The following is a 16,437-nucleotide window of genomic DNA, read 5'->3' as shown; positions in this document are numbered from 1 at the left end:
CGTCGAGTTGACGCACAGAAGAAAAGAACACTTTTGTCTGGGAAAGACCGGCTGAGTGTGAAAGCTAGAATTTTGAGCGGAAAATTCTCCTTAGAACTCCAAAGAGGAACGGACTAGGGGCCGCCGTGTTGGCCTTAGCGATGTGAAAACTTTTAATTTGTCATAAGGACATACCTGTTTACAAGGTTCAACTAATTCATCATTTATGCGAGCTCACCTGCTAATTCGGCATGAAAAAAAACAAGCAACCAGCAGGACGAATAGCCCCAATTTTTAATTTACAGAACACAACCAGGTGTTTGTTTTTAAACAACAAAGTGACGTTTCCAACTGTTGGCGTCTCGCTTGAGTGACGTGCCCATCACGGCACAGTGCGGCTGGCACCAGACGGCCGGTAAAACGCTGTGACTGGTGCGTTGTCATGGGAACCACAATGCATCCAAAATCGGTCTGCCCGATCAAGACATTCATCACGATCGCGATCTGAAATATAAAATTGTCTACAGACATTGCAAGACTTTAGTCAAGGTGGTAAATAATAAACATGTGATGTATACAGCGCGTAATCACACTCACGACAGAGAATGGCATCACACAGGGCGGCATGGCTGCCGTTAAAATTGTGCAACTTCACAGTTCATACGGAAGATGAGGTCCAAAATCCCCTGACAAACCCACCTGATAGCCTCTCTATACTAAGCCTGTGGAACTGTGATTGATTTTGCAACCTTAACATGCTTGACCAAGTCCACCAAGCTACCTGTGTTCATCGGACACTTGACCAGTCTGTAGAATACCGATGAGGCATTTTATGTTTGAAACGGTCAATCAAGTACTGTAATTGAAACTTTAATGTTAGCGACCAGTCATAAGTATATTAGACGGTTTGATACCCGTTTACCCAGCTGTTAAATGGATATCTGACACCTTAAAACATTCTGAGGAAGGAAAGTCAGCGAGGTAGAGAGGACTTCAAGTGCTGGCGCCTGAGATAAGCGAAGTCGATTATCTCATTGCCAACGACCGAGAGGTCACGGGAGTACCTGTTCTAGGCGGATGCAGCGCAGAAAACCTATTTTCTACTTCTAGTGTGTTTAGTTACTTTGTTAGGGCAAAGTTGTGATTAGAGCAATTAGAATAGAGACAATACGTCGTGAACTAGGCAAGCTGGCACCACAGTGGCCCGGCTGACGCGCCAACCGTCAAGAGAGAAGACGAGAACTCGAAGAGATGAAAGTGGAACTAGAGAACAGGGTAGAGGCACACAACCGCCTACTGCTAGAGAATGACGTCACAGAAAGTTCAGTAGATTCTGCCGAAGAAAAAATCAACGAGCCGAAGGGTAAAACAGAGAGCCAACGCCCTAGAGAGAAACCTGTGCTAGACAGAATGACAGGAAAGGATGCTCAGACAAGAAACAGAAGGAAACGCTAGGTCCAAGGAAGAGAAAAAAGAACTAATTGCGAGGAAGAATCAAATTGAAAAATTCGGGTAAAAATGATTCAAGAACAGGGTGAATTGGGCCTGGCTAATGACCTGAACCTGACTATAAGTGTATTGAGTGGATCAGAATCCAGTGTAACTAAAATTATTACAATAATTGAAGAAATTAAGCTGTTCAGAAAGGCAATCAAGCCCAGAGTGAAGATGTATGAAGAGTGCAAGTACTACTTTGCTTTTAGGAATCGGTAACTGAGTGATCTAATCCACAAACTTCGGACCTCTTTTAGGAATCGGGCTAACCGCTACCGGAGGATACTCATAGCAATGAGACGAAAGACAAAGAGAAAACGGCTTCGTGGCACGCCGACCACTGTAGACGGGCATGTTGTTTCACTGACCTGTTGCAAGGTTAGTGGCCCCCCAGGCATCATAAAAGTATCCCTGAAGAGTGTGGTCAGCTGGACAAGATGGGATCTTGATCCAACAGCCTGCGCCTGCTGTTCTGAAGTGACCTGCACGTTCACAAGATCCACATACAACAGACATGTTGATACATAGCATCAAGATTTTCAAAGAACAAAATTCACGCTGCTAAATCTGATGGAAGACAATCTAGAGTAATATATAGGGCATGGCAGTATACAGTATACAGTATACAGATATTCACGATACAAAATTTACTACGACGGAATAGATCACAAGAACCAGATATATGTAACGACGGAATTCACAAGAAAATATCCCATATTTGCTAAAATAATGATGATGATCATGATGATGATGATATGGACAAAATAAGAAGGATGTAACTATGTCGACAAATAGTAAGAGACAAACATTAAAGACAAAGAGAAATCACGGAACAAACAGATTCGATGAAGAGAGTAATAAGGCGATAAGTAGACGGACTGATCAACTGACTATAATCCGAAGTATTGACAACTATATTGACTGGTGTCACAGATATGTGTGTGTGTGTTTTGAGCGTTTAAAGGATTCGATAGCGGGTGGATATAGTCGAAGGAAAGAGAGTTGCAATAGTTTGCAGTACAGTAACTAAAACGCTGGTGACCATGTATTGTTGTTCTGGTGACAGGGATAAGAAGGCATAAACACCGTAATTCCAAGAAATCTTCTGAAGAAAAACGTGCCTAAGAACATGGGTTGACATGAAACACCCGTTATCATACAATTGTTATAACGGACCATCATTTAGTGGTCAGGTGATTGATGAGCTGATGTTCATAGCTTCATTTGAAGTTTTCAGTGCGCATGCGAGGAGATGGTAAGCATGGTTCCCACCTGTGGGCCTGTAGATGCTGGTGATAGGGCGATCAGCGTGCGAGCTGCAGGAGGCCCACTGAGCGGCTGCACGTGCCAAGCAGGCCGCCTCGTTGTGGGAAGCGTTCTGGTGTTGTTCAGCCCACGTGTCCCGGTGGAAGCCTGGGTTTTGTGTCTGACATCCATACTCGGCGATAAAACAGCCATCTCCAGCTACTGTCATCGCACCTTTCATCAGAAACATGTCAATCTTACACCACACACCAAATTGACATTCTGAAGGATGAAAGTCTGTTTTACTTGCTTCAGTACCAGCTGTGCACACGGTACTCTTCTCTACATAAACTCAATGACACGCAAACTTATGTATGTATATGTGTAAGTGTGAGAGACAGAAATATCTCTGTGCATTAACTTTACTGATGTATCTTCGATTTCTAAGAGGTACAAACATGATCTTTTGCATACCTGTAGGTCCGTAGACAGCGACCACCTGACCAGTTGCACTGGATCCACAGTAGCGCCACTGTTGGGCGGCGCGTGCCAGACAACCCTCCTCTGTGCCTGCTTGAGTCCCAATGTCGTCCTTGTGTGTTCCTTCTGCAGCCGTGGCTTTGGGACAGTGGTCCACAACAAACCAGCAGCCTGCATCAAAATTAAATAGGACACCCTCAATGTTTAAATGTGTTCTCATTTTTGTTTGGTATACTTTGGTAAACGTTTATCGTCTTTAATACCCATGCTGCCAGGAAATTAGCTTTTATTGAGTCATCAATGGTATGTGCATTAGGAAAGGGGGGTGGAATTAGTGTTTTACACCGAGCCAACAACTAAGGCTATATTCACTAGTGTTAATCCCTCCCACCTCCACAACCCTGGGTATAGCATCTTTAGTTTCTAGCTTACAGGTCGTTCTACGTTGTTTTAAAATGTATCGCTCATTTCAGCTAAAACATTCCATCTTGTATCCAATAAGGTTATATTCTGCGATCCTTGTCAATCCAATGAAATTACCAGTTGATTGCAGGAAAAAGTCATAGTTTCATTAAATTTTGGGTATTGCCAGGTGAATCCAATTTCTGTGTGCCATTTTATTTCTAGATTGGCTCAAGTGTAGGTTGTCGTCCGACATTTTACCTTCTTTAGGAATATTAGGATACAAGGTGTTTGGACTGGAACCATCAGGCATGTAGGAACCACGGGGGGCAGTGGTTGCTGGGGCTACAGTGCTAGAGTCACAGGCAACAGGAACTGCGGTGGTTCTGGCACTGGCTGGATGTCTGTGAGCTAAAACATTAAATCTGGTACATACTATACTAAGGTACACCTAGTCCTTTATAAATAAATAACCATATTTTATTTTGAAATACTTATAGCAGCAAGGAACAATTGGCAAAAATGTAATTTCTGGAGTCTGATGTCAATACACATACTACTTAATTGCTTTTCTGTTATGGGTGGAGAAGAGGCCGAGAAAACCGTCATGAATGGGTTGGTTGCACGGACAGTGGCATACATAGGTCAGAGGTGAGTCAAAAAGACTGTAGACACAGACACCAACACCAGACGGGCTGGTCAAAAATATCTTTACATAGATATATACCATATTCTTTAAATGTTATCAGTAATCTTCTTTACTTAATTAAACACTTATTCGTGTCATCTCACCTGGTAATTTAATGGAATAAATAAGCTGGAATTTAACCAACTTTCTGTTGTCGATGTGGGCTAGGAAGTAAATCAGTGACTGAATGAGACTAAAATAACTTGGAGGTGTGCTACCTGGACAAAGCTGTGCGGTAACAGACTGATTGTAATTACATATTTATAATTAACCAGTGTGTGCCAAATACAAGAGACACTCATACCCCTGAGATAGTTAGGACCAGTGGGAACCTGAGGACCCACATCCTCCACTGACACTGGACTGGGAAACTGTTCTTCATCAGCCCACTGAACAGCATTACAACGCAGTCGGAAGTCAGCATCTTTGGGAGACCAGAAGTCGCCAGGGCTGTATGCCTACACAGGACAAGACTGGTTATCTTTCTCAGTCCTGAAGTTTCATGTAAACAATATTCCTTATCTCGACTGAGTATTTTTCATCATTGCCAGATCTCAGCTGGAAACAAGAAACATGAACAATATCTTAAACTTGTTTTCAAACGACTATATGTATCTGCAAAATAGGAAAATAAACCAATCCATACCCTGAAGTTATTGTGAACATCATAGTAATCTTTTCTCTCAAGGTTGCTTCCAACGTAATGTATCCTTTGAATGCCGGGTCGGTTGTAGAAAATGTTGTCGTAGATTTGGTTACCTGTTGGTTTGTGTATCCAATGGATTACATTTAGCCAGCTGAATCAGAGTTACTGGTTTATTATTGATTTCTTCATGTTATTAGATAATACTTACGAAAAACTTATATTCCTTTACCTCTCCCGCCCACAAATATTCGTCTGTTTATATAATTGTTTGGTTTTTGTCGTTGTTATTGTTGTAAGGCAGACCTGGGCAAAGGCCGGCCCGCGGGCTGGTTCCGGCCCGCCTCCTGTCTCTGACCGCCCGCCCGCCCGCCCGCCTGTATATACATTATATATACAGCATTGGGTAAAACTGAGTTAACTAATAGTTAATTAGTCCGGCCCTTTAAAACCATCCCAATTTTTTCATGCGTCCCCTTGGGAAAATTAGTTGCCCACCCCTGTTGTAAGGTATGTTACACCCATATGGTAAGGCATGAAAATTCGGCGAGAAACTACTGCATTTGACACTTTTGGCTATTATTAAATTGGTTTTGGTGCCCTTGCACACATGCAGTATACAGTTATCTTGTTATTATTTTCTGCTGCGGATTATTCAAGTTTTCAATCCTTTTTTGTCACTAAAACTAAAGCGTTTGGTTGTGAAACCCATGAAAGAAGAAAAACATTCAAAGGTCTTGAAACTATTACATTCCTGGGTTTCCATTGCTTTTCATCGATTTGCTTCAGAACTCACTTTTTTAAAAAGTAGGCATTCAGCAGCCAAGCCTATAAACAGCTAAAAACAACAACAACAAAAAAACCCCAAAAGGATTCTTCAGAAACATTTGCAGCCTGGATTAGTTTTTCAAATGAAATGTGTATGCTAAAAGCAGTTTTCCCTACATATCTTTCATCTCGTATAACATTCTATGTTTGTTGTGTGCATCCATGTACTCTGTGTGTGACTTTTTGAGTAAAGTGCCATGAGCCTGCTTGAAGTATGGGGATAAGGTGCTATAAAAATTCATCATGATGATGATTACTATTAATAATAAGAAACCTTCAGGAGCAGTGGGATGTTTCTGGAGAATAGCAGCCAGTTCTGGGTATCTAGTCTTCCACAGCGTTGTGTTGAACAGGCTGTGCTGTCAAATAAAAATAAAAAAAATTTGGGCAAAATTTTTATAATGTGTTGCATTACAGGTGCACTGTTCATGCCATTGTGTATAATATGGAAAAACACACACACACAATTTGTGCTCACATATATGTATATACAGATGTGCAGTAAAATTCCTCAAACAAGCTATGCAAGGATCTGTGTTACTGATATGCAAGGAAAGCTAATAGCAAAGGATAAATAATCCTGTTTTTTTTAAATGTGAACAAATCATTTCAGAGATATAAGCACATGTTGCTAGCTTCACCTGCAGTTTCTGGGTCAAGTAGACTCCATGACCACTTGATCCAAGTCCCCTTCCATCCACCTGAATAGAGTATTTAGCGGCATTGTACATAACATTTTGTCGTATGATGTTATCACGGCCGCCTCCAATGTTTGCATGTACTTCATTCTGTAATAGTATCACAAATAACACATAATTATTTTAGCACATACTAAACTGTTGTTAACTGAAAGAACATATTCACATTTGAACATACATGTGCTAGAATACACATGAATGCAGGCACACTTCATAATGCAAGCAGAACAGCAGTCACACTATAAAGTCTGTCTTATTATCATCACCAAAATAGTTCTCATTACCAAAATACTTTATAATCATAGCTATTAAATTACTCTCATCAAAATATTTACATACCATTAAAAATGAAAATAATGATCATCATCAAAACAATACAAATACAATGCAATCATAACACTACGTTGGAATGTTTCTGATTGTCAAGAAATTACTTGTCATAAAAATGTTTTCCTAAAGATATTCTCCGTCATCAATCCTCATCAATTAATTGATGATCGTTATCGTCAATTCATTTTTAGTCCATAAGTCCATCAGTCTAACATCGTGTCCATCAGCATGTCATCGTCATCAGTCAGTACACCAAACAGGTAATATACATAATGTGAATAGTATACACTATATTAACTAAATAGTTTGAGCATTATGCATAACTCATCACTAAAACTGTCTACAGCAAACACAGACTTTATAGGAAGTTAATCAGGATAAATTTTTTCAAATAAAACAACAAAGGCCAATACAGGACATCCTAAATGCTGAGTCATCACCATCTCATTCAAAATAATACAATACTTTTACATCATAAAAGACGTTGCCTTCAATCAGAACACTGGAGTATTCATCGTCCAACATGATGCCTCGGACATCAGCTCCAGGGAAGTAACGAAGGGTGTGGTGAATGTGGTTTTTACGAATTATGTTTCCACGCTGCAGCACATAAAAACATAACTGTTCATCAAACACAGACAAACATTACTGTACATCAGACAACATCAAGATTTAGCAACATTACAACAAGCAATGTGTGTGTGTGTGTGTGCACATTAAAGAAATTCCTGCAGAAAACAATTCTGAGAGACAGAGAGAGAGAGAGAGAGGTTTTACCAAAAGCTGTCAATATCTCTAGACCATAAGTTTTCCCTCAGTCACCTAAGTTAACTTAATGCCAGTCAAAAAAGGGTGTTAATCATACTAGTATTTGCAATCAATGATAAATACACTGCAGTCAAAACTGTTCATACTCAGGTCGTTTATTGGTTTGTGGTTACTGTTGATGATTATAACATTACATAGCAGTCAGTTTAGAATCAAGTGCTAATTGTGTTCACTCTTGCAAGTAGCCTTTAGAGGCGACATTACCATTATTGGTTCACCTTTCACCTGTAATGCCTTTTGACCAGAAATAAATCATAAAATCTCACATCAAGCTTGTTCTGCTTACAATTACAAGGCAGTAATGCAGATCAGCTTTAAATCAGACAGGTCGTGTCTTGAGGTATGTCTTAAGAAGAACTAAATTGAATTTTTGTTTTCAAAATTTAAATTAAATTTAATTAGAATATTAAGGTACCCAAGTCCAATCACGACCACTGTGGATGGCTCCACAGTCACTGGAATTCCAGCACATATGATGAACATGGTTGTACTCAATAACATGATCATTACCCTGAAAACAAATTTACTTTTGATAAATTGCATAATACACTGCTTGTATGATGCTCTACATTTGTCTTCATATTTCAACTAGAGAATCACGTATGTGACTCAGTGTGACTAAGTGAATAGGATTTGCACAGTTACAATACTTAAATATAACATGTTAATTGAATGTTCTTGCAAGTGCAAATTATCTTGTTTTTAGCAAATTTAGCTGAATACCAAGATGATGTGTATTAATAAAGATCAACAAGTATGCAACATTATAAACATAACCAGAGGTACATGAACATTTATAAAGAACTCACAGTCCACCAGATCCCTGTGTACTGCCCATGGTGAATGTAGTTATGGCTCACTGTTACATGAACGCCACCTATCTCAAACGCTTTACAGGGTACAGCCCCTATACGACTGAAGTCCCACACATGGTTGTCTTGCAACAAGACCTCTGAGGAGGTCAATGTTTTAGGATCTCCACCTGGAGCAATTATTTAATAGAGTCATGAGTTGTACTCATGTATTAATTTAGAACAAGATGGAAAAATTACAGGTGTTATAATGCAACTAAAGGTGTGGGAAAACAAAAGACTATGCTGAAGATCACTTGCACTGTTAACATTCCTTACAATAGGTAAAGTAAACTTTGAGAAGTAAAAAAAATAATGAAAATCTAAGAACAAATCTGGAGCAATGAATGAAAATATGCACTGTAGGTATCAAGATTCTAAGGGGATTATGGGGGCAGTAATTCTTTATTTAAAAGCTCTCTCATTAAACAAATTAATTGCACTGTTAATATATTTTAATGAATTTATTTTCAGTCTGCATACTCACCTTTTATGAGGACTCCACCACAGGTATCATGGATCTCTGAAGCCAGCACAGAGACTCGACGGCAATCTCCTTCACAGTTAATGGCATATGAACCTAAAAAATAAAGATTACAATTAAAGCTCCATCACAGTTCATAGCATATGAATTCCCCCAAAAATCCAAAGATCTCAAGGTATAATTTAAAAAAGTCAATAGTCACATTCACACCTTTTCCTTTAAATATGTCCTCCTTGTCTGTTATTAGAGCCTGTGAAAAGTTACATTGTGATGATGCATGAGGACATTGTGATGCCAGGAAAAATATTTTTGTGATCTGTAAGATTGCTATCAACAGCTAGGATAACAGTCCTAATGTGTTCTACTAGTAGTTAGAAGAGATATTTACAAGGGTCCTGAAGTTGGGAAGTATCTCTAATGTTTTATGGTTTAGGCATCTTTGCTAGAGGAGGCCTCATAAAAATTCTAGTATATGTATTTGGTAATTGTGATACCTAGTTTGGGAGAAATTTTCTGTTTTGATCTCGATAACAGATGTTTGTAATGCCCAGCCATTACATCTTTCGGCCATCATGAATAGATAGATGTGCTCAATATATGCAAACTGTTCACCAACTAACATTGACTGGAACTGGATATTTATGTGTGTGAGCACCATCATGGATTATTTGAGGTACACTTTGTTCTGCATACTTATACTTGAGCTAGTTCTGCTTGACTTAGCTGTAGTGTCTGTTCATTTCCTTAAAAGAAGACAATAATAATAATAGTTAAGCAGTACTGACAATGCTACAACACCAGGCCACAATAAGTTGTTAGCTCGAAAAACATAGGTGCATTTTGAAAATGTTCTTAGTACTGCCATTAACAGCTTACTGTTACATTCTTTACTTAGCGAAGATAACATAAACACCATCCAGCATTTTACAACATAATTACATTAAGGATGGTTGGTGTATATCACACACGAATTCTTTTTTCCATATATATTTTTTAATAAATAATTCAATTTCACACTATGTGATACCTGTGTTTTTAATCTCCATATTCTTGAAGGTTATGTCATGACCATTTGCAATGCTCACTCCATGTTGACGGCAATTCTCCACAGTAAAGTCTTCAAAGTTCAGCTTCTGAGCAACACTTTCTATTCTTCAAAATGAAAAATAAAATAATGATCAAATAATGAAATGCAAGATGCACACAACACTTTTTCTGACTTACGAGTAAAGCACCTTGCTAGAAAAATCACAAAAGTCAGTGTAAAACTTAATATAAAATCAACAATTGTATATGACGTACTGGTATCTAAATTTACACAGATACAATAAACATCTGCGTTCAGAATAGCTGCCTCAGAAGTCAGTCTATTTCTTAGTGTAGAAAAAGAAATACAATAGTCTAATACAAATTTATATGACTTAGAATCTAATAATTAAACAACATGGCAGTATTTGTCCTAGAAATTGGTGTGCATGAGATACAACACCTTATTACAAAACGTATAAAACATACAAAATGCAGGATCTTCAACATAACATACCTTATGCACCTGGACAGAATTGAGACATACACAATATCTGATGATGTCAGTGTTTGTAGAGGTGTGTTGGGCCACAGGTACAGTTTTTTGTTGGTTCTGTCTATATAGTACTCCCCCTACAAATCACGTCAAGTCACAGTTAATTATTCAAGAGAGGATTTTTTTAACTAGATGATATCTTACCATTCAAAATCATTTCAGAAATGATTTACTTTGTCAATTATTTCATATTCTAATAATAATTATACCATTCCTGCCGTGACTTTCAATAATGAAACTATGAGAGAAAAAAATGGAAATAAATTGTGTCTTTCACCAAATTACAGGAAATAATGCTATAGAATATCATTCTTTGGTCACAGGTCACAGCGAGCCATGTTTCAAGGACAATTCTACTAAGCTCAGTTCCATTGTTGGGTACAAAAATTTCCCTCTTTTATAGCTCACCACAAGGCATTTAAAGATTTAATTTTTCTTCTACAAGTTGCCATAACCATCCATACAGACAAAAGGAGAGTTATGTACAGATTGTGTCATCTGGTAACAGAATATGAAGGTATAAAAGGAGCTGAAAAGCAAAGGTAATAAACAGTAATACTATTAAGGCCATGTCATCTAGTAAATGACCAAAACATCTCACTGGTTCATCAAGTTCTGACAGCATGTTGATGACCTGGAAGTAGCCTCCCTGCTGACTACCTCCAGTGGGAAAGCCAGGGTTGTAGTGACCTACAACAAGGAGAAAAAAGTCAAATGTTTTTTGGTTTGTGGTAGCAGGAGTAAAGGTGGGTACGCGTGTCCTAAACAATACAGTTGTCTCTCTCACTGTACCCACACAGTCTGACTTTAACTTCAGTTTATACCTACACTGTAAGTATAAACTACTGTAAACTTTATTTCCATCACCTCTCAAGATCTTAGTCTTGGACTTTACGGACATCACAACTAATTGTGTCTGACAAGACATAAGACTCACTGATAACCTATGAAGCATTTATTTCTGCCAGTATCAGCAATTAGCATCAGTTGACAGGGTGTGCTCACTCACCAACACGCACTCCATATGGGCTGTCCTGTGCAAGGGTGATGGTGTGGTTGTGGCATCAATGAGCTACAGGCAAAGATTCATCTGCCCAGCTCCAGTACCTGATTTAGAGATCAGAAATGCTTTCATTAATCTTATGATTTCAAGTTGCTTAAAAAAATAAATAACATAACAAAAATGTAAATGAAGGCACATTTGGAAATGGAAGGAAAATAAGCTGGAAACACTTACCACCAACCATAGACCCATGGCTCAGTCTCCTGTGTCCAGGCCACATCTCTACCACCTGCATTATATGTGAAACGACGACCTTTTCTCTCCATCAGGCACGGATAAGATGTTGATGAATTTCTGGGTCAACATCAAAGTCACAAGTTGTAAGATCAAGAGAGGAAAATGACTGATTAAAACAATTCAATGTCTTGTAAAAATAAAAAAGGTATTTGAAAGAGCGATAAAAAATAGTGATGCTGAAAACAGATTACTTTTTTAGATTTTCTGTCAAACAGTTCCTCTTCTTATTTGAATCTGTTATGCAACAAAATCTCTCTGCCATGGTTTCTCATGTAGTCATGTGCATACAGACACAGGAACATATATGCCTGTATGCACACCGCTACCATCATACACATCCATGTACAACATAATCCTACTGATTCCAACTGATTATATTACAGCCTGAACATGCTTCTGATGACCAGCAACTGACATCCAAATTTTCAAAAACATTCTGCTCAATAGCTATCTTGTAGGTATTGAAAAGTTGCAGTTAAAAATCATAATAAAAAAGTCTTCTGAGTTACATACCTAGACATTTATTTCTTAAACTAAATCACAAGTGAGTTAAATATACTTCATTGGGCCACTGGGCAAGTCGTAATGGTTTGCCATTAATGAAGAGTTCCAAAGGTGCAGTCCATGTTGTGTGGCCAAACCCATAGGTGGTCAGTGATCCAAGATTGGTGATTCCAACAGCCATCAGGTCCAATTCCAGGACCTTGGTACGGGCCACTTCATGCAGCCGCTGCTGTACTTTTGTGTCAGTCACATGCTTGAAATGATCACTAAGGATATGTCTTCCACCTGTCTGTTAAACATGATATAGGCATTGCTCATTAAAGGTGCGACTCTTCCTTCATTGCAAGTTCTTTCCATGTGTGTGTGTGTGGAGGGTGAAGGCATGCATATACATTTTTGTGTGTGCATGTATCTAGATGACATTATTCTTATCAGACACCATACAAACTGCAGGCCTCTACTCACCAAATGTACCTCCTGGCCTTGAAAAGCACGAAAAACTGCTGTACGATTTATGGCATGTGCAAAGGTCAAGGTTGAAGTCAGGTCATAATAACCTTGCATAAGCTCCACAAAAATTGCTTGAGGACAAAAGAAGAAAACAGCACATCTGTACACTAAAAGCAAATTTGCAAAAGTAATCTAAATATAGTCAAAAACAGTGTTGCTTTCACAAATTATGTATTTTCATTAAAGTGGTTCTAATTTCTTTCTTACAGACATTTTGTAACGTTTATGTTTGGTGCATTATTATTTTTAGATGTATTTTATGTAGTGTGCATCCTCGTTCACACATCCCTGGAGTATTGTCTTGGGTTGTGTGTTGTGACTCTGGAAGCGCTGTCTGTGAGTACTTGCAACTCACTACTGCTGTCTGCCATCAGATCGATGTTGATACCCTCATAGGAAAGAACACTCTCCTACCTTGCCAATGAGCAACACCAGACTCACAGAATTGGCACACAGTGGTTCAGACTATGCCCTCTTCAATGTTGAATCCACATCACATGCCACATCTCCTCATGCCAAACCCTATCAAACACATTCTTAAAGTCAATAAAGATGTGGTACAGAGCTTTACCATGTTAAAGGTTTCTTTCAACCAAGTTATGTGGCTCTGAGACTGGCCTGCTCCTCTGCTATCCATGTGAGGTACTCTCACTAACTTCGATACATCTTCTTCTTGCTCTTCAACAACCTTTACAAAAGTCAAGCGCTTCTTTCATGACCCAGGGCTGTTTCTTCACCATGAGAATGCCCTGGAACCTTCTCAGTCACATCTTTCAGGTGACCAGAAATGGTCTCCACAGCCTAGTCAACCCTGTTCAGGGCAGTGAATTTGCCTCCAACTTGTGCCTGAAAGAGTTTAATGTGTGGGTCTCACAGCTTATCGAGAATTGGTGTTGTGGATTGGATTTGTGGATTGGAGTGTGATGCTGCAGCTTTACGCTATGGTTTGTTAAAAAGAGGTATTGGTCACTCAGGTTACTCTACATGCGACATGCTTTTATCTTTGTCTTATTAATGCTCAAGAAATTGTAGCTGATTAATATCAAGGAATGGTAGGCCACCAGATGGAGGAGCCTAATGAAAAGGGAATAGGATGAGGCCTCAGTGGTGCACATTTGCCACTGCTGCATCTTATGCTCCTATGACTGGTCACAGTCAAGGGGATGGGGAGAGATAGAGATGTATTGTTTGTCTTTGAGTCATTATGTTTACTATACTTGTCAGCTCCAGAGCTCTTCTTTTTAAACAAATCTGATTTTATTCATTTGTTTTATTTATGAATAATAAAAACACTTCAAACAATTATAATTAAAAATCTATTGTAGGTATTGTAATTTCAAAAGAGAAAGAAATGAATGTTTCAGAAAGCCTTTTTAAAACCATTCTGTAACATATACTGGGTAAATTACAGATTAAAACATTTAGATAAAATACCCATCAAAAAAGGCCTTGGTGAGGTATGAGTGTTTATTATGTAGTAAACAGACAAAGCGTAACTTATGCAATGCGGAGGATGCATTTACAACAAAAGTTTTGACAAGAGATTTTGAGTAGACAAGGAGAGTTATGTGCCTCTGCAATAAGGGGTATCATATAGGGGAACTGCATATATCACCCACCAGATCTTTCTTGCTATCTCTAAGTAAACGTCATGCACTATGAGCAAAACATCACCTGCCATACGCTTGTCTATAAACAGACAGGCTGTGTTATTGGGGCTAATTATATAGAGGTAGAATTATCATACTTACAAAAAAATTCTTGTACTCACTATTTCCTTGAATATCCTTAGATTGCAAGAGGTCCACGCATGTTGAAGACTTTTTACTGGTGTGGAGGATTGCAAACTGTATGACAGACAAAAATATGTCTAGACATATCATAAGTTGAGAGACACCTATATAGAGTTATTGAAGCTAAGAGAATACAACAGGAGCAATAAGGAGAAATCAAAATGTCATTTGGAATGAAATCATTTGTTATAAATTGATGCATATCAAGCCACTTACATACCCAGTATTACTGTCTGAGCCTGAAGGACTGACATACAGATGGACAACAGCTCCCTCAGTGCCCCATTGTGACCATAGCACAAACCATATTACACTGAGCTGCTGGCAGAAACTCAGAGAAGACACACGCTGAAATACTGAAAAATACATGTTTGGCCCTTTAATGCGCTGTAAAATTAACCTTCTTCCATGCACAGTAATCATCAAGCATCTTCAATCAATAGAGAGCCAAAGTTAATCAGATACCAATCTTTTTATACTGAAATCTGAAAAAGCTATCTCGACATTTAGGAGACCTTGGTACAATTAAAACAGAACTATAAGAGATAAGCATTCTAATACCACAGAAACCTTAAGAAGGGGTCAGTGTGTGTGTGTGCAGGTCTTCAACTGTTCTGAAAGAATTTATTTTTATCTTCACTATTTATTGTGAAACATTTAACTTATTTTCATGAAATATTTCAGCTACTGTAATGCACATATATGTTATAGATGGTAAGGTAGCTGAGGATTAACTATACTGCTATATACACCAGGACTAATACCACTGTTTGACCATAAGTGTATGAGGTTACGAATATCCTGATCGAAACATATCTGTGTAAGCAATATATAAGGAAAGTGCATGTGGCGGTCAGCAGGTGTAGATATCGTATCAGTTCTAAATATACATGGCATATTTATTAGTTTGTTGTGTTTTTGGTACCCACATTGTATGCCCTTGCTTTTTTGTTTCGTCGCTGCTGTAAAGAATTGTTGGACTTCTTCTACGATTTTCCATTTTCCAGTCTTTTCTGCACAACAGTTTTTTCTGAAGAAGATCTCACTGACAAAGTCAGTCCTCTGCTGTAAATATTTACATGCAGTTTTCCTCTGCTTTGTGATAGCATCGATATTAGCAGTCTTTTGGCGATTTCTGCTCCGTTGACCCCAGTGTCTATCGATGTATTTTGTGTTGCTACTGACGACACAATGTCTTTGCCAGCTGTGGATGGGAACCCAGGGCCGTTGACAGCAGGCACGGACCCTGGCCAGACGACTTGTTAAAACTAGCTAAAGCTCGTAAACTTTATAGATGAGTGACAAGAGGCTATAAAGACAGACAAAAGTTGTGTCAAACAAAATCAGTAACAAAGCACTGAGCTTTTTTCAAATCTCAACTGTTTCTGCAAGTCAGCTTCACGACATCACATTCCCAACACTGGCAGAAAAAGAGGTGATGGTCACTCAACATCAGTGAGTTATCGTCATCACACGTGGTCATCGCGGAGTCATCTATCTTGTCAGCTATAGACAGGAATAGACCGAATAGACAAAGGTCCCAAAGATACAACCACAGTCAACACTTGCCAACAGGACTGCAGGTGGCTGTTACACGGATTGCTGTACAAAACTTTAGATGGCGAGTCCTCGATCTCATGTACAGACAGAAGTTGTATCAACCAAGCAGTCACAAATCGGTTTTGCTTTCTTTCTGATATCGGCTATCAAAAAATTATTACTATCGTAAAAACAATCTTCTAACGTTCCTTATAAAGTGCGAGTCTTAACAGTTATCTGTTGTGATTTTATTTGAGTA

General features: G+C 38.7%; 2 protein-coding genes across 2 annotated transcripts; both read right to left on the bottom strand.

Moving 5' to 3' along the window:
• Positions 1-238: 238 nt before the first annotated feature.
• On the bottom strand, positions 239-11,588 carry LOC112563341. The gene is made up of 17 exons (XM_025237249.1): positions 11,542-11,588; positions 11,134-11,222; positions 10,494-10,609; positions 9,978-10,102; positions 8,954-9,046; positions 8,425-8,597; positions 8,031-8,126; positions 7,259-7,387; positions 6,401-6,547; positions 6,034-6,118; positions 4,935-5,047; positions 4,593-4,746; positions 3,862-4,011; positions 3,193-3,369; positions 2,746-2,952; positions 1,842-1,955; positions 239-483 (listed from the first exon to the last, which is right to left on the bottom strand). The coding sequence occupies exons 2-17, from the start codon at positions 11,155-11,157 to the stop codon at positions 362-364; spliced, it is 2,025 nt and encodes a 674-aa protein (XP_025093034.1). The 5' UTR covers positions 11,158-11,222; positions 11,542-11,588; the 3' UTR covers positions 239-361.
• A 7-nt stretch (positions 11,589-11,595) lies between these two features.
• On the bottom strand, positions 11,596-14,659 carry LOC112563342. Its single transcript, XM_025237250.1, has 5 exons — positions 14,618-14,659; positions 12,802-12,917; positions 12,392-12,625; positions 11,770-11,889; positions 11,596-11,639 (listed from the first exon to the last, which is right to left on the bottom strand). Exons 2-4 carry the CDS (start codon positions 12,898-12,900, stop codon positions 11,830-11,832), a joined length of 393 nt encoding a protein of 130 aa, XP_025093035.1. The 5' UTR covers positions 12,901-12,917; positions 14,618-14,659; the 3' UTR covers positions 11,596-11,639; positions 11,770-11,829.
• Positions 14,660-16,437: the final 1,778 nt, after the last annotated feature.

This window comes from Pomacea canaliculata, linkage group LG4, assembly GCF_003073045.1.
Source record: "Pomacea canaliculata isolate SZHN2017 linkage group LG4, ASM307304v1, whole genome shotgun sequence".
NCBI classification, from domain to species: Eukaryota; Metazoa; Mollusca; class Gastropoda; order Architaenioglossa; family Ampullariidae; genus Pomacea; species Pomacea canaliculata.
The sequence above is the reverse complement of the archived record's forward strand: the minus strand, read 5'-3'. Positions and strand labels throughout refer to the sequence as shown.

Excerpts from the sequence above, each read along its gene's own strand:
- LOC112563342 (XM_025237250.1), bottom strand. The coding sequence starts at position 12,900 with ATGCAAGGTTATTATGACCTGACTTCAACCTTGACCTTTGCACATGCC. Across the intron at positions 12,626-12,801 it reads AAGGCCAGGAGGTACATTTG|ACAGGTGGAAGACATATCCT; the intron begins GTGAGTAGAGGC and ends CATGTTTAACAG. Across the intron at positions 11,890-12,391 it reads TTGCCCAGTGGCCCAATGAA|AAATTCATCAACATCTTATC; the intron begins GTATATTTAACT and ends ATGTTGACCCAG.
- LOC112563341 (XM_025237249.1), bottom strand. The coding sequence starts at position 11,157 with ATGCTGTCAGAACTTGATGAACCA. Across the intron at positions 8,598-8,953 it reads TGGTGGAGTCCTCATAAAAG|GTGGAGATCCTAAAACATTG; the intron begins GTGAGTATGCAG and ends TAATTGCTCCAG. Across the intron at positions 2,953-3,192 it reads CGCTGTCTACGGACCTACAG|GTGCGATGACAGTAGCTGGA; the intron begins GTATGCAAAAGA and ends TTCTGATGAAAG.